General features: G+C 45.9%; 5 protein-coding genes across 5 annotated transcripts; 2 read left to right on the top strand and 3 right to left on the bottom strand.

Moving 5' to 3' along the window:
* Positions 1–423: 423 nt before the first annotated feature.
* TREMEDRAFT_12156 (uncharacterized protein) lies at positions 424–3,214 on the top strand (the record flags this gene model as incomplete). The annotated part of the gene is made up of 4 exons (XM_007003733.1): positions 424–641; positions 846–1,130; positions 1,279–2,352; positions 2,530–3,214. Coding segments are annotated over 4 exons (2,262 nt in total), but the record flags the coding sequence as incomplete, so codon positions are not given.
* Positions 3,215–4,240: 1,026 nt separating this feature from the next.
* Positions 4,241–9,031, bottom strand: TREMEDRAFT_43495 (uncharacterized protein). Its single transcript, XM_007003909.1, has 9 exons — positions 8,933–9,031; positions 8,796–8,842; positions 7,912–8,669; positions 6,776–7,793; positions 6,274–6,710; positions 6,163–6,231; positions 5,390–6,000; positions 5,045–5,243; positions 4,241–4,749 (listed from the first exon to the last, which is right to left on the bottom strand). Exons 1-9 carry the CDS (start codon positions 8,985–8,987, stop codon positions 4,545–4,547), a joined length of 3,399 nt encoding a protein of 1,132 aa, XP_007003971.1. The 5' UTR covers positions 8,988–9,031; the 3' UTR covers positions 4,241–4,544.
* A 4,053-nt stretch (positions 9,032–13,084) lies between these two features.
* Positions 13,085–14,019, bottom strand: TREMEDRAFT_29749 (uncharacterized protein; the record flags this gene model as incomplete). The annotated part of the gene is made up of 2 exons (XM_007003791.1): positions 13,085–13,411; positions 13,840–14,019. 2 exons carry the CDS (start codon positions 14,017–14,019, stop codon positions 13,085–13,087), a joined length of 507 nt encoding a protein of 168 aa, XP_007003853.1.
* Positions 14,020–15,172: 1,153 nt separating this feature from the next.
* TREMEDRAFT_61584 (uncharacterized protein) lies at positions 15,173–19,580 on the bottom strand (the record flags this gene model as incomplete). The annotated part of the gene is made up of 10 exons (XM_007004042.1): positions 15,173–15,420; positions 15,768–16,020; positions 16,068–16,253; positions 16,297–16,441; positions 16,486–16,759; positions 16,805–16,936; positions 16,992–17,082; positions 17,125–17,596; positions 17,641–18,119; positions 18,174–19,580. The coding sequence occupies 10 exons, from the start codon at positions 19,578–19,580 to the stop codon at positions 15,173–15,175; spliced, it is 3,687 nt and encodes a 1,228-aa protein (XP_007004104.1).
* A 275-nt stretch (positions 19,581–19,855) lies between these two features.
* TREMEDRAFT_30239 (uncharacterized protein) lies at positions 19,856–21,195 on the top strand (the record flags this gene model as incomplete). Its single annotated transcript, XM_007003848.1, has 6 exons — positions 19,856–19,886; positions 19,930–20,021; positions 20,412–20,547; positions 20,596–20,716; positions 20,764–20,903; positions 20,981–21,195. 6 exons carry the CDS (start codon positions 19,856–19,858, stop codon positions 21,193–21,195), a joined length of 735 nt encoding a protein of 244 aa, XP_007003910.1.
* Between the last annotated feature and the right edge of the window lie 73 nt (positions 21,196–21,268).

Genomic DNA, 21,268 nt, shown 5'->3' with positions numbered 1-21,268 from the left:
AGGTACAACTTTGGTCTTACTCGTGCAAAACAGAGGAAAAGAGGCGTTGAAGATAATTACGTAATGTCGAGGGGTCACGTGCCGCACCGCCATGCAACTGCGGGCGACAACCATCTGTCTGTCTGCTTTTTGGCAGCGAGTGAATACGAGTCAGTCAGTTAACAATTAGTAGCTCACAAGCAGTAGCTGGCTGTACATGGTGTACATACCATTCGACAGACTACCTGTCATCTTCCTCTAAACGCGACGGATTCGACTTGGTAGCGAAGGAGATATACACCCGACGGCCGACGGAGATTGACTAGCGTCCAAGCTAGTACTGTGCGCTATAAGGTAACTAGGTAGCTTGACCCCACTCCTGTCCTTACATTTGCAAAAGTACATATAATACCGACCATACAGAGGGAGAAGAAACACACCACCATGACTTCTAAACTCCCTTCTACATCTCTCCCACCCACACATCCCTTAATCCTCGAGCTCACCTCGTTACGACAGCAATTACATCAATATCAAACTTCCGCCCATCAGACGGCTATACAGTTGCAAGGGACAAGATTGGAGTTATCTTTGGCTAAGGAAGAGTCTATGGGGTTGAGACAGACTTGTGAGGTACTCAAAAGGGAGGTTGAGATACTCCGGTGGGTCATCGTAACCTCTCCCTTCGTTCCCTCACACCGGGCTGTTGGAGTGCCGTTGTGCGCCCATTCCACCAGAATACATCTGTGTATCCTCCTTTCTCTCATATGACCACTTGAGATACGAGGACTTATGTATATCTTTCCAGCTCTGAGATGAATGAGTATGATGAGATTTTGGGGTAAGACTACTTACTGATACCCTAGATCAAACCCCATCCCTCCACCCACCCAACCCACCTCCACAGCACTGTCCGAACTTTCCCTCGCTCATCGTCGACTCTCGGCTAAACTCGATATTACCGAATCACAGCTGACTGCGGCACAGTTGGAACTTGCTTCTGCCAAACAAGAGATTCAACGACGTACGAAGGAGAAAGAAGGTGATAAAGCTGTGATCAATGAACTGAGGAGAATAGAGGAGGACAGGGAAGAAGAAATTGAGTGGGAGCGCGGAGAGAGAAGAAGGATGGAAGAACAGAAAAAGTTGTGGTGAGTTGCCTATCCACTCGTCTGTTTTCTCACATACCTTACGTTGATTTTTGATCTCATCTCCTCTGTCAATCGGCTCGTGGAAGATCTCTCTCTCTCATATTTGTTGCAATTGTGAGACATCGATGGCGACTTGAGCTGATCTCAGTGATTTGGCACTGGATGAATACTCCCATTTGGTTCACTCCCTCGACCCTACCGCGGTCCCACCTACAACCCCAAAATCCTATTCCACCTCAATCCTACAATCTACCCCTGATCTCATTACTCCCCTCTCTCCACCGGAAACACCATCCTCCCTGTCATCCCCTGAATCCATCTCCAATCTCCTCCTCGGCCAACGTGGCGTCCATCGTTTATTCACAGATTTTACTTCTACCCTGACTTCGAAAGAACGTCTCGTACACACTCTCCAAGTCAGAATAGAAGAACTCGAAAGGAGTGTGAGTATACTAGAAGAACAGTTACAATCTGAAACTTCCTTACGTGTGAATTGTCAAGAAGAACGTGACAAGGCTATGAGAGATGATGCTAGTGCTGCCAAAGTAGTTGAGAGGTATATGACCTTTACTCAAAAAACACATGCCACTATTCATCGCCATTTGGATAATTTACGACAACGAAGTGCTGCCACGCAAACCAGTTTACGACAAGAAACACAACTTCTCCGGAAGGCTTTGGAGGAGGAACGAAGTCGTTCGAAAAGGATGATCGGAGCGGTGGATGAGATGTCAGAGGGATTGGCAAGAGAATCAGCGGGGAGAAGAAGAGAAATAGGTTTAAGGTTGAAATTATTATCGGCGGAAGAACAAAGAGCTAAACGTGTTGAAAAGTGGTTAGAACGTGTGAGACGATTGAGAGAAGGTGCGGAAGGTGCTGTTTTGGAAGCGGACATATTGGAGAATTTGGTAGATGATGGAGTACGTGCTGTGACTGTTACAACTCGACAAAACGAAGTGAAGAGATCATGGCGTGGTTTATTGGGAAGGAAAGAGAAATTTGTGGAGAATAAAGAAGAGGAAGAATCAGTTGCAAGGGTTTTATTGGCAGAAGAATTAGTCACTACTCTCGTCACTGATCTACAAAAGGAGACTGAGAGGAGGATGGAGCTTGAAAGACAGAGAGTGGAATGGTTGGCTCAAGATGCAGTGGGAGGTAGGTTAGGACATGAAGATACGAATGGACATGAGATGTTTGATTTTGATCATGAGGATCATGAGGAGTATCAGGGGGATGAACATCATGACAAGTCTTTTCACAATCATGATACCGGAAACGACGCAAAAGGCTCGACGTCTGTACTCGATCACGACCTAATCAATCTCACCCAAGAAACTCAACACATCACTATGGATGATCAACCTGTTACCAAATCGGCTATAGAAGATATCGGAATAAGAGACGAAATAGATGATATGGCCGAACCTTCTCTCCCTTCAGATCTTCAATTACTCATTACAAAAACCACTCCACCATCTCCTCTTCTTTCCAAACCATCATCCCCCTCCCTATCTCTTTCATCAATACAACCAACCCCTGAACTTCAAAACCTTCTCGATATTTTCAATCCCCTCAGATCTCGTTATCCAAAACTACAAAATCAACTTCATTCATTATCACATTCTTTATCTTCTCTACGTTCTTCTCTCCCATCCAATATTCCTCAAACACCAAACTCACAGAATAATCTAAGAGACAAAACGAACGAATTAGCTTCCACACCATATAGTATAAAACGTAAAACTATCCTTCATCCTCTACGTCGTATTTCTCCAATTGAAGATCCTCATCTTACCACAATTTTGGAAAACATATACGAAGTTTTAGAAGATGCTCGAGTAGATTTAGAAATAGCTATAGCTGATGAAGATCGATTGTTTTCAGGTTTCGAAGCTTTGTTAGGTGTAGGTAGTGTCGTACATTCTTCTCAAGTGTTGAGAGATGCTAAAGATTACGTTGATGATAGATTAAGTTGGGAGGGGTATAATAAGTTGGAGAGAAAGATTGAGGAATTGGAAAGTGATTTGACTTTGATACAAAGGGTTTTACATGAGAGTGAAGGGATGGAATTAAGTTCTGTTGATCCTTCTCAATCGGTATCTCAATCCCAACTTTTACCATTATCTCCATCACTATCACTATCAAGTGAACAACTTCAAATAGAACAATCATCATCTCAACGTCAAATCCAACAAACTCGACATTTGAAAACACCCAATCAACAGCATCAACTCTCACATGAGAATCAATCATCACAATGTGGTTCCTCACTCTCCCCATCTCAGAATCATCCTTATCAAAATCAAAATCAATCACTCCCAACTTCAACAATAAACGAACAATCATCCATAATTACACAAACCAAACAAACCCCACAAAACCATTCCCCATTGATTCCAAATCCATTGATCTCAAGAAAATCAATATGGGAGACTATAAATCTAAAAACCGTCAATTCTAATTCACTACAACCTTCATATCCTCTCACACCTTTAACACCATTCACACCCTTTTCATCTGGGAAATATAATGATTTCATCTTTCAAAATGGTCAAACTTCTTATTCAAACTATCAGACATATCCAAATTTAAGTTTTGAAGTCAATGAAGAGATAAAGGCAAGTAACTCAAGAGGGTATAACGGTCTCTCAGATAATCTTGCAGTTGCGGGCGGAATAATTGGAGACGGAGATAAAGGTGACAGAAGTGGATCGGGAAGGTTGTTTGCTGGTATGAACCAAGTTAGTCGAAGTTTATCTGCTTCTGTCATTGGAGCTCCGAGAAGGGTTGGGACTTTAACGGGTTTTTATAAGAAAGAAAGATCTGTTTCTGATCATCCCACTTCCATGGATGGGGGGTTGGAAGAGGTAGAATAAAATCATTGATTCTTGCGTTGAATGAAGATGAAGAGAAGTAGCATAGATCTTTCAGTGTGCAAAATGCATGGAATTCATACAATCACCAATTCACATATAGCATTGTATAATTCTCGAAGATCGTTCATATTGCTTGTAAGGAGCTCTTTTGTTGCGTGTTATATTGTACTTGAATCAGATTGAAAGTGAGTCGGGAACGCAAAGAAGATATGTAAGTCAAGTCAAGATGGAATAATTTCGATATTCAACATACATTTCAAATATCTACAACCTCGGCAAGGTATTTTGACCGGTACTTCCTCTTCTTTGATAATTGTTCAACCCGTCTCTCTGCTTATGATTCGAGTGATGTTTCCTTCTTCGCAGAAAATAAAAAATCACCAGGAATGTCATACACTCCTCAATATCATATTGTCCCAGATATCTTTGCTAAACGTCATCACGACCATTCCAACTCTTTCATTCTCTAACTCATCCATCTCACAAGTCCATCATCAACATTTCAGACAGATGCCCAGCTATGGGATCGTCTAAAATCCTAGACATCTACCCAAGATCCCACAGAAAGACGTTTAGAACTTCCAATGGTCAATTTGACAGTCTTAATCTCAAACCCTCTGAAATTAAGAGTTACCAAGACTTCTTCGTCTTTACCTTCAACGTGGACAGGAACAAGGTCTAAAGGTTCTGTAGGCGTTTCGAGTATGTCTGTAAGGTCTGCTCGGGAGACCGAGAGACCGGAGCTGATGATTAGCTTCATCGTTATCCTCAGTCTGATGGACCGCTTTGCCATGAAACCATTCAATGGCTTTACCTTCTGGAAGGAGTAAGGTGAGGCTTATACATAGCACATTGTTGAAAGGCGGGAGAGTGAGATAGTGGGAAGTAATTTATGCTCGTGAAAACGTGTTCTGTTGCGGCTTCCCACGGAAGAGGCAGACCAATTTTTATATGATGAGGTACGAATCATGAATTTATGTAAGCGGCAAAATGTGAAGGCTAGGTTGGGAGAAATTGTAAGAGGGAAACAAGACTCACATCCGAAGAGTCGCTTTGGCATGTCCACCATATTGCTCAAACAAACGGAGAATGATAGTAGTCTTCCCACTGGCCATATCATCCTCTCCTCGTTTCACAGTCTCCAACATTACGTTCTTTGCATGTTCCACTGAAAAAGGCGATGCTTTGCCCAGCGCATGTGAGGCGATGTCATGAATGGGTTTAGGTGTGTGTCGTACTGTCACATGTCAGCCCTTGCCTCCACACTTCGTCCATCAAATGGTCCTGAGAATACCGGTCGAAGGTAGCCCAGTGGAGAATGGAAAGATTTGATAAATTGACGAGAACTTGATGAATCGACAGGTCAAAGCAGAACAGACTTACACCGCATGGGAGTATTAAAATCATAAGCCACCTGAGCCACATCACTCTCCGTCAAAGTGCCCAAATGTGGTAAAACAGCCCATTGGAATTCATGAACTCCCATATCGCATTCCGGATCAGGAAGAGTAGGAGCTCTTAGCAGACTCAATCTCATCACATTTCCTTCTGTTGCGTACCCATACTTGCTTTCGTTCAATAATGCAACACCATATCCGTATTCTGACAAATCGGCATACTTGTGTCCGCACACTTCGAACTTTGCGTTATCCCATGATGTGTTCCGGTGAGTGGGACGTTGAAGGATACCAAATTGAGTATCGTATGATGCCATATCGGATGTGACGGTCAGTGGAAGTTCGAATTTGAGGAATCGATGTTTCTCCCTCCAGTCGACTATCGCAGAGAATCGAAGCATGGGCCGGGAAGATGGTGCAAGGGAAGCGGGGATAGCATCGAGGGATATCTCCACGCAGATGTGAGATTGACCGATGACTATGGATGCGCCTAGAGTAGCGCGCAGAGGTCCGGTAGAGATTATATGGACTTGGTTGAATTTGAGATGGATTTGTTTCTCCAGATGGAATTGATCGACGTCCCTACACGTCAGCTCACTTCTAAAGTTCTTGAAGTCATATATGAAGAGACACTACGAGCAAAAACGCGGCGATATGTGATGGTAAACATGAGTTGGAGTGAGGGTTTCAATTATTTCATTCTCACCAAGCACTAAGTCGTAAGTTCATATACTTTTTGGGTTGAGAAGAATGACTCACTCCCAGAAGTTTGGATGATCCTCCATGATGACCATTCCTGCCGATTGTCCCTCAGGAATGAGCTCTCGACTACGATATTAGCTCGTGTTCATGAAGAAGTCGGTAGCTCACTCTGCCTGTTTGTCGTAAATGCTGGTGATGCGTCCATTTGTGAGTTTCATCTCGAGGGCGCCACTGCTCAAGATAAACAGACTGTCCGCCTCTTCTCTAGCGATGACTGGAGTGATATTGGCGTAAAGACCCTTGGGTAGACCGATCAAAGGGTTCACAGTATCGGTGGCGTCCACCAAGACCAAACCGGTTTTCCCATCGTTCGACACCTGTGCAGAGATGGCCTTGAGTGAGGGAGTGTCTTTCAAGAGGACTTCGACGACAGCTTGTCGGGGGTAGTTTGGTAAGTTATTGACGGCGAATACATTGTACACAACATCCTTCTGGTCAAAGGACAATTCCTTGGAACCTTTATAGAGTATTTCATAAGCTTCGTGGAGGACAGCGGTGATCGATTTCTGGATTGCGGCATATTTGATCTCGGCATCTTCGTAGATCTAATAATCAGTCCTGACATATCGTTTTGGAGTATCTGGCAGCGAAGAAGAGAGGGTAGACATACCATAGCGATTCCACTGCCAGGTAAAACATCATGAAATTGACAAAGTAGAAGCTCTTCCCACGCCTTGTCCAATTTCGCCTTAGGATATTCGTACTCTCTATCTGCCAAACTTGCCATAGTCGCTGCGTACTCCGCTTCACGCATCAGAATCTCGCTCTTCCTATTACCTTTCTTGATAGAACCATGGGTCGTATATGTGCCGCGGTGGAACTCTGCATAAAGCTCGCCACGCCAATTTGGTAATCTAGTCCCGTTGATCGTTTCTTCTCTGACGGACTTGAAGAAATCGGAGAAAGAACCTCCCATTTTCAGAAGAGGGATCTGGCCTCCAGCGTCATGTCGTTTACCAATCACTCGGGTCCTCCTGAGTTTCTCCAGCATAGGTGGAGTGGGTCCACCACCACCGTCCCCATTACCGAACAAGAGCAACGCTTGGGATGTGACTTCCAGGTTTTTATGTCCAGTCATACCACGACGGATATCCGACATGTGACATTGAGAGTTGTAATTATTTACAGGGGTCATATGAGTGAGGATTTGAGAACTATCAATGCCCACCCAGTTGAATGTGGAATGAGGAAAGTTATTCGTACTGTTCCAACTCAGCTTTTGGGTAAAGAAATTGATGCAGCCGGCCAAACGAGCGATTTGGGGCAGCTGAGAGGAATAACCGAACGTATCGGGAAGTACGAAGGTGTCCGAGGTGAAACCGAAGCGAGAATGGTAGTATCGCTGTCCGTAGAGGAATTGTCTGCAAAGAGCCTCGCCAGAAGGCATGTTGGTATCCATCTCGACCCAGGTCGCTCCGAGAGGCTGAAAGCGTCCAGCCGAGACCTTCTCCTTGATACGAGCAAAGAGGGAGGGGTAAAGATCCTCAACCCACTTGAATTGTTGAGCTTGAGTAGCGGAGAAACGATGTTCAGGGTATCGATCGATCAGATCACATTGTGTCGACCATGACCGTGCGGCTTTCTGCTGAGTCACAGAGAACGGCCATAACCAGGCTGAGTCGATGTGACTGGGTGTCAGCGGCTACACTATGGCAGCCCGTTCGTAGGCTATGAGCCTGACGGGTCTCCGGGTGATGTGAGAAATGTTCTCAGAAACAATGGAATAAAGTTTGTCACATCACTCACCAATGTCCCACACCCCATAACGCACCTTCCTGCTTCTCCGCATGTTTGCTCTCCAGCTCGATCTCTTCCATCCATTTCTCTCCTAGTACCACCTTCCCCACTTCCCTAGCTTTGGAGATGCTGTCCACATTCCCAACTTGAAACACATTCATCATCTCATTAGCCACCCATAACGCTTTCATACGTAAAGGTGTGTCACCCGGGAGATCATTGACGAGCTGATGTATGGCGTCGAAATCCCACAATAACCTCCAAGCTTCCATATTGGGGACAACGAGATCGGCGATTCCCAACTGATAGTATCTGTTCGGGTCTGGAGGGTCCATCCCATTCTGACCGAACATTTCATTACAGCTTGCCTCGATGTAATAATGCCCTACACCTGCTTTTCGGTCTTCAGCAGGGATAATGAACTCAATTCGACGAGCTTGATCGGATCCTCCGGTAAGACCGTGATAAGGATCTCCGTGAGTGTTGAATACCATCGCCTCCCCAGAACAATCAAATTCAATTTGGACACGCTCGTAGTCCTCCCAAGATGGGGGGATGTGGATTATCACCTTGAACCAGTGATTGGTCCATGATGGTCCAAAGGACTGGCCTTTGTGGGTTGGCTGATAGGTCTGGCGTTTGGCTTCTTCGAAAGTCGGCTTGGAGTGACCGGGTGCGGACCAGACTTGAAGAGAGATATGAGCCGGGTCATCAAGACGATGAGTGGTGAGTAGTGCGCCAAGATTGAAATCGTTAAAATGTCCGCCCTGATCGTTAGGTTTCGACACATTCCCGCGCAATGCCAACACTAGAAGTACGATATGCCAGGGTACGTGGTGGGGCACACTCGGAGGCGAGTGCATGAAAGACAGAGTAAACGATCATACACCCACCTTGAACTGATTCAAACGATCATAGATCGAATTGAGATGCTTAGCCCCTGGACATGAGCAACGGACGAAGATGGCGGACTGCCATGGAGAGTCTTGGAAGTAGAGTCGGTCGGAAGGCAGAGTGAAGGGACACTCACGGGCTTCAAAGTTGAGTTGCGGGTAGGAATCCATTGAATGAGGCTTATGAGACATGTTGGTGCCGTCTACCGCAGGTAAAGAGGTCTCTATCAGGTCCCAGTCCGGAGATGAAAACAAGGAGGAGAGGGAGACCAAAGGGGGGGAGGGAGGGAAGTAGGGGACGTGGGGAAGGAGTAGCCTGGGGCTCCACTTGGTCATGTGGCACTTACCAATGTGGCAGGTGGCAGTCTCCATGATCCATGATCAGGTGGTGAAATGAGTGCGTCTTCACACGCTGCGCTCAAGCTCTGTGCGACTGAGAACTTTAACACCCACACATGCATAGGTATACAGGCATGAATGAAGAGCGTAAAATTATGAAAGCATACGTTCAGGATGAAGTATCCACCGGCCGACCCCCAATGCGGTTCTGGTCGTCAATTTCCCGTCAAAGGTGCTCCGATATCAGTCCTCGCTTGGTCAGGTTAGGAGGGAGATATGTGAGCATGTGAGTATGTGTGTAGCTAGACCGTGGGAGAGTGGTGAAGAAGAGAAAGGAGTACTCACAGACATCGTCCATCCCCTTTCCGAATTTCTGAGCATTGCTTCCAGGGTTTCTAGACTGGCCGCATCATACTCGTTGATCTTTGGTCGTTCTCCGTGACGGCTCCCTGGGATGACAAAGAGCGGACTTTGAGGAGGCAAAGGTTCCGTGTAGACACGCGTGGTCAACTTTGTGACTGTGATCCCACGAGGGCTCACACTGCTTTCTAGAGGCCGGTATGTGTGATGGTCGCTTGTCACCAAAGCTCTGAGCGCAAATGCACCAGTTGCCCCTTCACCATTACCTCTCACCAATATTTGAAAAGACCATTTGAACCTCTGGGGGATCCTACTAGTGGCTTGGTAAGTGAGACAGTTCTGTATTGGTTTTGATTCATCCATTGGACCAAGAGTGGCTTTGATGGTTTTTGACCACAATTGAGGAGGTCCCCCAGGTTGTTCACCCTGCTGCGTGAGCCCATATGAGGTGCTCAATTCCTCTGGAAATACTCTGATGATCTGAGGGAGTTCAAGAGTCTCTGCACTTGCTTCTTTCTTACTTGCCGCTTCACTATTGATGAGAATTGACTGCATTGGAAAAGCAATGAGTTCAAGCTTCATACATTCTGCTTCTGTGTGACTTATTGACAATTGAACAAAAGTAGCAGGTTTACCATTGCATTGTACCTGTGCAATTACATCACAACTCAGATGAGTGACATGGTCATTCATTTGTACTTGTGTCCGAGTGACTTCAGTGAGACCAACAACCCAGCCTCCTTCCCAAAGAAGTTTCATTCCTGATGGTGATTCATCCGCATGGGTTCTAGGGCGAAATCCCCTTCCTTCGCCGCACCAGCTACCTGTGATTACATCAGGTGTACATACAGTGTGCTCCTCTGGCCAATGACGAGGATATGAAGGATATGTTCCCTTGGCTGTTTCACTGTTGGTTTTGACACGATAGACTTGCAATTTTGAGGGGTCGGGAGTGTTTGTTACTTTTTCAAACCTGATTGGAACGCAATCCATGAGACCTGTGAAAGGTGAGAAGGGGTCCTCCTCTTTGTCCGTGGTTGTGTACTCTGCGTGTATAATATGATGATGTTTGTCCTGTCCCAAAGACGCTGGGGTAGAGGGTACAGGCGTCTCAGAGATATCTTGAGAATGTGTCATCCCTTTTCAAGTGAGAATTGTTCAGGCCGGATAGGGGAATCAAGTTGTAGGTCAAGATTGATGACAGTGGGGGACTTGTTGTGTCCAAGTCAGGAGTGACTAGGGTAAGATACCTCTACTATTGGAGGTAAGAGATGAAGGAAAGATGAGTAAGAGAGATCTTATATGCAAATGAGAAGAAGGCCCAAGAACAAGCCTTCCGGGATGATGCAGGGGAACGTACGCGAGACAAAGGTTGTTTCCGTCACAACGTCATCGGTCCACCCGTACTCCCTGGTCTTCCTGCCTGATAGATTCAAGAGGGAGAGGAGACTCAATTTCATATGTCATGGGAAGGTCATGTCATAACGAACGGGGATCAATCAGGGGTAGGGGAGGGTGGGAGGTTGACCATGCGTTCCGTGCCCTTATGGTCCAGGATCTTGAGGATGAGGGAATCATTACACGGTCATTCACCCTGATCACGCACGACGTCTCAAGTAGGTACGTATATTTTGTTAGAGAAAGGTTGGAATTTCCATGAAGAGTGCACGGATAGTCGATCCAACTATGTAACTGTCGACCTCATCCGTCAACCATCCTGAAGAATGTCTGTCAAGCGGTGACTTCATTCTTACGTGGACAGCGACACTGGCAGGGCACCTAACGGAGACATCGGATAAGGATAGCTAGCTACGTTCGGTTTTGAACAATGTAGCTTGAACTGTCTACAACTTTAAAGGATGTCATGCTCAATCAATCACAGAACTCATCCCATCAATTATTCATACTAAATAACCGATGTCCTCCCAGTCAGATTCCCTTCCGTCAGATTCCCTTTCCCAGTCAGATTCCCTTTCCCGGTCAGATTGCCTTTCCCAGTCAGATTCCTCCACAGCAGTGCTGTCACCCTCAGACCTGTTATCTGTGCCACCCTGTCACATCAGCCTTCTGAAATCCTCACTGCTCAAGAGGCAAAACAGACGTTATTCGGGCGTTTGAGAAACCGGCTATAGTCTGATGAATAAGGTTGAAAGGGAAGAAACTCCAATCTTTTTTTCAACTCACCTTGACCAAACAGTCTGGAGAGATCCCGTGCTGGACCCGTAATTCCGCTACAGTCAAATCGTCGTAATTCCTTGCTTCCAACTCGATTCCAGAGGCCTCTATTCCTGGGTAAACAAAGGGTGCTTCTTCCGGCCACGGAGATGCAGTTGCAGAATCCCCAAACATTCTTGCTGTCACATCAGCCCGGATGGCAAATGGTTCAGTTGTGTTCACCACAAGCTCAAAAGAGAACATGCAATCAACTTTGAGAAAAGGAGAACGGGTCCAAATACCCGTACCCGTATCCCCATATGTCCTGTTCTGAAATTTGTATACAACACTATTGTCAAAGGGTTCACGGATTGCCTCAAGTTGGGTTGATTCCAAGTCAAACTCTGGACCTGGTTGTCCCTCACAGACTATCTCATAATAATTCGGAACATACCCATTGTCCTCCCTGTGTGTAAATTCCCCTATGCAGCTCTCGGGAAAAAAGCGGATGATCGAAGGGAATGTAACTTTTTGATTAACGTAATCCAATTTTGCATCTTCATCTTTATGACAAACAAAATGAATGGGCACACTTTGAAACCTGATTTGACTCCAATCCGGTCTCATTGATTGATTGAAAATCATTTGAATTCGAACACCTGTCTCTTCACCAACCTTCACGAGAGTGATACTTGACACTTTTAAAGAAGTGTCAAGAAGAGGTTCTGTCACTCTCACCAATGTGGGTGTTGGATTCAGCTTGATTGATCCATACCTGGGTATTCCAGGTCTGAATGCATTGTTTCTGTGCTCCTCATCCACGACGGTTGCTTGACATTCAGACAAGCTTCAGCTCGTCCGAATATGACTCACCGATCTCATCCCTGATCAACATACGATTCCACGTTGATATGCGGGGATAGTTTTCATCTCCATAAACCACACGATAACAATGATCACGCCAAGTGACCAGGGTATCTTGATCTTGACTGTTTGGAGGACGCAGTGAACACCAGCTAAAATGACCATTGGAATAAGCCTGCATATCCAATGACTTATGAGCAAATTGTCTAGACCATGATGGAGAGGTTGCAGACCTATGAATTAGCACCTATAGCTGATTCCGAGAGACAGGTTAGAAGTAGCGACGAGAATAAAACGTACGGATTGTTAGTACTCATGATGCAAGATGAATAACTTAGGAAGGAGGTTAGAAAGGCAGGGGGGAAGGAATATGTAGCACTGCTTTCTCGACTGATTACACCGACACGATCCACCTTTGTGTCGTCTTCCATAACGGATCGATGGTCGCTTACTCTTCTAACGACACGCCTATGTCACAGGCTTTAGCATATCCTGGATAAATCATGTAATCATCTAATGCGGACCTCTCAAACTGACCGGAATTTAAACTACTACCCTATAATCCACCCTTCTCATCTCGCTGATCTCACATTCCCTACCAAAACCCCTCCACTTTCAAAATCGAATTCCCAAACGAACGAACCATCTGCTCCAGCTTTTGATCCTCTAAAATATTCCGCCCCACTCTGTCCTATGATCATCCCTGTCCTCAATTGTTCCACCACCAGAGCATAGAGTTTGACTAGAAACTTTCGAGAAGTAGTTCTATCGGTCATGATGATTGGAACGATTGTGCTTCCTACTGATCTTTGAGTATCACCTTTGGCGAAAGTGATAGTTTGAACGGTTGCTGGTTCTATCGGAGGACGATAGGGGTGAGGGATAGAATCGTAGACTTGCTGTTGAGTCAGCGGGGTTTCAAACTTGATCTTTTCCTTCACCGATTCAAGATGATCATCAAGTGTATGATATGCAGAGCAGGTTCGACGGGAAGGAAACGTGTCATTTTCCTCCACCAAAAGGAACGAAGTTGAGGAAAGACATGTTTGAAGAGATAAGACAAACAGAGCATGAAAGAAGGATGATTACCTGACGGAGAAGATTAAGAGTTTCGTCTCGATAGAGGATAGAAAAGGACGAATGAAAGTCGGATATTGAGATGTAGGGGAATGAGCAAGTGACGAAATTGGAGATACCGTATGAAAGATGACGAACATAGATGAGTTTGTGTGGAACATGTATGAGTTCGTGTGGGTACATGGATGAGTTTGTGTGGACGGAGACTGTAGAGAGAACAAAAAGTGGAGAAACCAAAACCAAAACTCACCTTATTGACTAAAACACAACTTCCAGGACAAACAACAATACCAAAACTACCATCCGTCCTCTCATCATGCCAAGGTAAATAACCCTTCAGATTTTCCCTTTCCGCAATTGTATAAACGATAGCATCATCATACCATCTTTTTCTATTGGTTTCGTCATATGCCAAGGGTAATTTTTCCATCTCCGATTCTGAGACTTTACCAATTTGACATAATTCTTTTTTCCCACCTCTTTTTTCCGTATCCGATTCAGGCAAATGAGGTCCTATTGCATTCCCACTAATTGATGTCCTCTTTTCCTTTTCGGAAGATGAACTTGAAGGTCGAGAACGTTTTTTGGAATCTGATGGATTGAAATGTAAGATATGTCTGAATAATGTATTTTCAGTTTGACTTTGTCGAATTCTTTGTAACATTTTTGCAATATCCCCCGGGTTCGGATTTCCGAAGATGGATTGAGATAACACGATTTGAGCGAAGGGAAAGAAAGGAGAGAGGGTATGGTTGGATCCAAATAGGTTTTAAAGTGATAATTGTCGAAGGGAATTTGAATTATTGGTTGTGAGGGGATTCTTTTCTTGATGTTGATTAGAAAGGTATGTACTGTATATTACTTTGAGAAGTTTAGGATATGAGTCGAAATGAGATTCATGTTATTGAGATGAAATAAATTTATATTGTCGTCGAATCATCTTGTCTTTCTCTATATAATCAAGTAAACGTATAGTGTTACAACGTAGAAAGTTGGCGGGTGAGAGAAAGATTAACCTTGATAGAGAAGATATGTGCCGTGGCTGATAAGTTTTCGACTTGGATGACAACGTTTCCAAATCTCGACATTTTATCAAGTTACCCATTGCGTCCTATTTTTTGAAAGTTCGATTCCGAAGGCTCATCTTCAGACTTCCTCATAGACTTGTGCACTTGTGCAAAGGCTTGTTTGACAGTGTGAAGAGTATGTATATTCTGTGTATGTAAAAATCGAGATGGTTGGCGGGGCTGGGCGCGAGGAAAGAGAAACGTAGAGTGAGACGGGCGTCGTTGTTTGGCCATGGGGGGAGTATGTATATCATGTAGGATGTATGTATACCATGTGAACGGCGTACGGCAGGGATGGACGAGGAAAGAATAGAATAGAATGGCAGGGTCCAGAACTTGATATCGCACGTGAGAGTTGTGGCGAGTGACAAAAATGACGTAAAAGTGCCTGAAGGGGGCTTTCCGTGCGATGTGTCATTTTGGCGATTGAGGATGGCTGGATGGAATTGGGCGGATTTACTGGCATGACTATATCATACATATGATAGTTTTTCCTTCCACCCACTATGCATTTGATTACTTCCTGATTTGGTCTCCTAAGGTCCCGGATAAGGTTGAATGCTTGTCCGCCCCGAACATCAATCTCGTTTGTCCGCCCGTTGAGCCTTCTTCTAAGGAAGGACCAAGACGCGGTCGGAGTGTCCTACGATATCGTTTAGCAGAATCTTCAAGTCTCATCTTTAGCGTGAGGGTCATTTGAGATAGACGAGCTTTGATTTTTCCAACAGATATCTGTCGAGTGGATAGTTTTTCAGGCACTTCTCCTAAAAATCAGCAGTTGTTTCATACATGAATCAAGTGAATGATATGCTTTACACCTAACAAAGACATAGGAACGGCGCGGAACCAATCTGATTGGGAAACCGTTCCGGTGGTTCATGTTACGGGTAAAGAGTCCACCAATCAAGTGGGTAGATTGGAAGAATGTACAGATGATGCATTTGTTGTGAAGGAGAAACTCGGTCACGTCAAAGTGAGTATCATGCAAGAAAGCAGGAATCGAGTCAACAGAGTCAAGAGAACGAGAAAGCAAGGAAGGAATGTCAAGAAGAGTGACAAATTGTTGATCGAAGAAGATGATGAAGGAAAGGAAAGGGTAATGATAACTCACGTATCCTTCCATGAATTCTTACTAAAATCCCTCTCAATTCCATGATCGGATGTTTCTCCAATGCTTCCTGCAACCCTAATTCCATATCCATAGGACATCGAGCTACCAAAGCGTCCATATTCCCCATCGCAACAGATAGATAAGATAATTTGCCCTCAAATACCACCCAATCGGTCGAAGATGAGAGGACGGATTGATACATTTCTTTTGCTGCATGAAGTAGTATCTGGATAGGAGGTGCCCAAGGGATTGACTATTTTATGAGTATCCCATCGAAAATGAGCCAGGCGGATTACGCACCTTTAAACAGCTTTTGGGGAATATCTCTGGCCATTCCGGTAGCAAGAAATCCATAGCGATTCTTTGTCCAATTTCGCAGCTAGCTTCATTCCTCTGACCTACGGCTTGCAGTATAACAGGGTATGTTTCTTTGGGAATTGAAGTTTGCAGGATCTGAACTAAAGCGTCCCATGCGACAAAACCGTCCTTATAAGTCAACGAAGATCTTAGCAAATTGAAATTTTCTCACTTCATCATTCTCTGACCATATATCCCATATTTTTGCCAAAGTCTCGTCTATGCACCTTCGTAACGCTTGTGAGGTACTTCGGTCCACCGCCAAAGCTATGAGACCAGACGTAAGCCAATGATATTCAGGAACTGGTGGCATGCGGCTATGAATGAGTATCTCCGACCTGTCAAACAACGATGAACATACCTGATCGTACATGAAACCAGCTCGCATATGCGTTGACACGCCGCATCACGAGCCAGACGGACCAGGGGAAGGCGGGCGGGTAGACCGCTTTCCATACGTTCGTCTCGAAAGTCGTCCGTGATGAGGTAATCGGCTTTGGCTCCTAGAGCACGCCAAACGTCGATGATGCGTTTGTATTCATCGTCGCAACAAATATGACCGTAGACGTTCAAACTGAAGACATGACACAGCGCATCGACAGCAAGTGCAGAGTACGGGTCCTCGGTGGCAAATACTGCGTATCAGTCTCTCTCCTGACAGATCAAGAAAGCACACGTACCAGTCGTGATGAGCCACTCGGTCACGCATTCAAGCAACAGGAGTTTCTTAGGATCGCGCGATGAGGATCCACCAGGATTGGCCAGTCGAACGACTACATTCGAGGTGATGAGTGAAGTTGCAGTGGGTACATCTATCTCATCAACTTCCAAACTTGTTTTCTTACAGAGCGCCGACAACACACTCACCATCAGCATTCATAGCTTCCACGAGCAATTCCTCAATTGCATCACCATCGATTACCACCTCCTCAGCGACTATCAATTTCCTCTCCACCTCCTTGAGCGTCAGCTTTGTTTGAGCCACATTCACATCACCTACCATCGTTTCGATTCTTGGTCCCCAGAAACCATCCCAACCATCCATACTTTCCCTGCGCGAATTGCTCTCCTTCGCACCATCTCTCACTCTCCTTAAAACATCCACGTCGACCTTGGCATCCTCCGCCAAAGTCTTTTCCATCGCATCAAGATCTACCTCTTCATGCTCGTCCAGATCCGAACTATCTCCCGAGCCTTCAGCGGAATCCGGTGTGGGATAAGGTACTTCATGTTCTCTTCTCGACGCGCATCCACGAAGTATGTCCAGAGTTCTAGATGGAGCGTCTGGATCATTACGACGTATTGCTCGTGGTAAAGCTCGGAAAAACTTGTCACCATCGGTCAAAACTTTAGGTTTAGACATTGCTTTCGGTTGGGGTTGGGGAGTTGTACTTTTTGTTTGAGCACGTGTTGACCGACGAGAAGGACCGAAGTCTTCTGCAATTGATGGAATCTCTTTTTCATTTTTCGATCTGTGAAATCAGCATTCAGCAAAGAAAAAGTAAGAAAGACTGACGCGAAAGTGAGAGATAAATTTATTTCTTCTAATGGTTCGTCTTTCTCCGTATCTACGGCAACGTCAAGGTTAGAAGCTTGCATCCGTCGACGACGCTCTTCAATCTTTCTTGCTTCATGCTCGACTCTGGCAGCAGCCTCAGCCTCCGCTTTGGCCATCAATTCCTCGACGGCGTGAGTAACGACGGGCAATCGATGATGCGATTTCATGGGTGTTTTCTGTTTCATAACGACCATGGGGGAACGCAATGGTGGTGACAGAGCAGTGGAAGCATGGGAGACGAGTTTGCTTGGGGTAAGAGCAGGATGAGAAGAAGCCCTGGCAGGGCGTTTGCGTGGGGAAGAAAGGGGCACCGAATGTTTACGAGTGGATCTGGGAGTGGTAAAAGTGTTGATGATAGACTTGGACGACGGTGTATTTGGTTGCGAATGTTGGGAATGTTGTGAAGCGGCAAAGTCGAATTCTGCAAACTCATCCAACTGCTCATCAGTGATCAGTGGGTCAACAACTTGCTAAGGACCGTGACTACTTACAATATCGGCCTCTTCAACGGGTTCTTCAGGTTCGTCAGAAGTTGGCTCCTGCCGCTCCTTTTCATCCTCGACGAACATTGATTTTGTAATTGGGAGAGGTTCCGGAGGCACCTGAGGGGGTGGGCGTTCGGGAGAAGAGTTCAAACTCCATAGATCATCTTGTGATTCCAAAGGGGTTAGAGGACTGCTCGTTTTGAGAGGTGAGTGTGCAGGAGTGGGATGTGCAGGTAGCACTGTTATGTTACGGGCAGGTTTCCTCGAACTAATGGAATGAGAGGGAGGACCGATTGGCCATTGCTCAGCATCTAGAGCAGGAATCTCGTAGTTGATCGTATTATCCCGTTTCCTCAACTCTATTCTCTTTGAGGGTTGAGATCGGTCAGATGTGGACGAGTGAGGATGATAGGCTTCGTCTTTATCTTTCAGTTGTTCTTTGTTCGACCGCTTCCGTTTGGTAGGGAGAGATGATGTTGATCGTTGAGTGGTACGTCGAGGGGCGAAGAGAGAAGGATGAGGGTTGGTATCGAGAGAAGACGTTTGACTCAAGTTGAGATTGATACTTCTCCCTTTGAGTGCTCCGGGCGACATGCTGTTACGTTTGACGTGACTTCCAAAAGCACCCCGACCTGGACGTGACTTTAACGGGCTGGCAGTAATGGGGACAGAGGTGATATCAGAGAGGAGAGGAAGAGAAACCTGGGAGACTAGAGCTGAATTTTCGTGTAAATCCTTGGTCGATGGTCTCGCTGGCGGGACTGAAATCGAGGAAACGGGGACGGAGGGTGGTTTCCGAGGATTTGGAAGAGTTTTCAAAGGTTCTCTCGGAGTTCCAGATGAAGATGATCCTTCACTAGAAAGTATTTCTAGAGGATCCAGAAAGGTACCGTGTCCTTTCGAAGGGTATATCTTGGCTTTCCTTCTGAGTTCTGATGTCGAAGATGATGAAGCGACGAAGTTATGAGAGATTGCAGGTCTATTCTTATGTCGTTTGGTTACTGGAGATATAGGTTCACTCTTCAACTTACTACCATGAGGGTACGATTGAGCTTGAAGAGAAGATGGGTGAGTCTGAGAAACTTTAGTCTTTGGACTATGGGCTATACCTTGTTGAGACCAGCTTTTGACGAGTTGATCATATACGGAGGGAAGATCTTCGTCACTTGCACTACGCGTACTTGCAGCCTTGGATACTTTTGAAGTTTTTGAGCTCGTATCGCTTGTCAGGTCGATAACGCGCCCTTTGCCCTTGTCCAATGTCACTGAAGCTAGTGGTTTAGAAGGTGAAGGTCCGGGTTTGAAGAGAAAGTATTGATCCAATGGACCTGTTTGTTTAGGAGGAGTCGGGGTGGTGAGATCTACAGGAGAAGGGAGAGGCCTTTTAGGCCTTGATGGACCTCCTAAGGTCATATGGTGGTGACCGAGTGGCGAAAGAGTGGTTGTGAATGGGGGACCATGTAAAGTTGGTGTTGAAGATCCTCCACCTCGCGTGCGACGACGAATACCGGGTCAAAGCGTATCTTTCCATATCGCCACATGATACCGGTGAGAGGTAACGCCGAAGAATGCCGGAAGACACGAGCCGGTGGCAATACGTCATTGACGGATGATGGCCTGCCCTCCCTTCCCTTCCCCCTACCCTCTCCGTGTGGTTTTAAGCCCCACCCACTTTAATCACTTCTGACATGTCTTACGCTTCTGTAGCTTCTCATAACAGTAAGTGTCACCGTTGAAGTGGTAGAGGTAAATTGACAGACAGTCCCACAGGGGTCTATGCCACAACCTGATCAGAATCTTGCAGACGGACATTTCGCAGGAGAAACTACTGCCAGCTTTACAGCAGACGACAAGGTGGGTTCTCAAATCGACTTCAGTCCTTGAACCCTTCTGTCGTTAAGACTTCAGTATAAATTCTCGAGGACTGATAAGAATCCGAGAATGTTGACTGAATAGTATTAGGAGAATGAATGACTTACGTACCCAGATCAACGTTCTACCAGCAGGTTTCGACCCAGATCATCCACCTGTTTCACTCGAACCAGCTTCAAAACCAGACATGCCTACTCTCAACCCGCCCCAGGTCCCCGAACCTTCCACATCCAGTGTATCTCCCGAGCCTCTACAACCTCCGCCCAAGGATCAAGTTCAGACTCCTGAGAGTGGTGCGAAATGGGAGAAAGAGAAGGCCCGTGCGAAGGTGAGTCTCATCTCAATCTGCGACATCCTGATAGCTGACGAGAGAAGAAAAGCGTAAGGGATGGAATCAACAAAGCCGAGAAGGAATTTGATGAAGTGGAAAACAAGCTTGCCCCCTATTGGGAAAAGACGAAAGATGTCGTTCTTCGTCCTGGCACGCTTGGTGGGCTGATGGGTGTGGGTGAGTGGCAATTTCGTTTAGTGACAGGTTATGAAAGTTGATGATCAGTGAACGTTGGTCTTTTGGGAACATTGGGGTACTTTGCGTATACTCGTAAAGACCAACCTTGGGACCGACGCATCATTGGAGGAGCTGTCGCCGGGACCCTTGCTCTCTTCGGGGCTGAGGGGTTGGTCATTCTGTCATTACAGAGATGAACCATGCTGACGCGTCAAGATACGTAGCAGAATCCTATCTTCAAACTGCAGAAGGCAGACAGGAAGCCGAACGAGCCAAGTCGGAGGGATCTAAATTTTACTTGCAAGCAAAAGAAGTTATCCTTCGTCCTGGTGTTGCCGGTGGACTCGCCGGTGTTTGTGAGTTATCAAGCTCAGAAAACCTCGTTCAACGATCAGACGATCTGTGGATTGAGATGTAAGTGCTAATCTCACAGTGAACGTGGCCATCATCGGTACCATTAGTTACTTTAGCTACAAACACTGGAATCAACCTTGGGATCGTCGCGTCGTATCTACCATCTCTGTCGGGTTGTTGGGTTTGAGTGGTTTGGAAGGGTACGTCTACCTCCTTCCACTTGTTGCCGAGTGGGCACTGATGCATCAGCTGGGCGGGAAAAGTGTACGCGGACAAGGAGCTCCCGAAGCGTAAATAAGCGAGTGAAAGTTGTAAGGCGGTTCTCTGCGGCGGGAGGAGTGGGGAGGTATTTGGTGGGAAACGGGTC

This window comes from Tremella mesenterica, assembly GCF_000271645.1.
Source record: "Tremella mesenterica DSM 1558 unplaced genomic scaffold TREMEscaffold_4, whole genome shotgun sequence".
NCBI lineage: Eukaryota > Fungi > Basidiomycota > Tremellomycetes > Tremellales > Tremellaceae > Tremella > Tremella mesenterica.
Note: the sequence above shows the minus strand (reverse complement) of the source record. Positions and strands in the feature narration are given on the sequence as shown.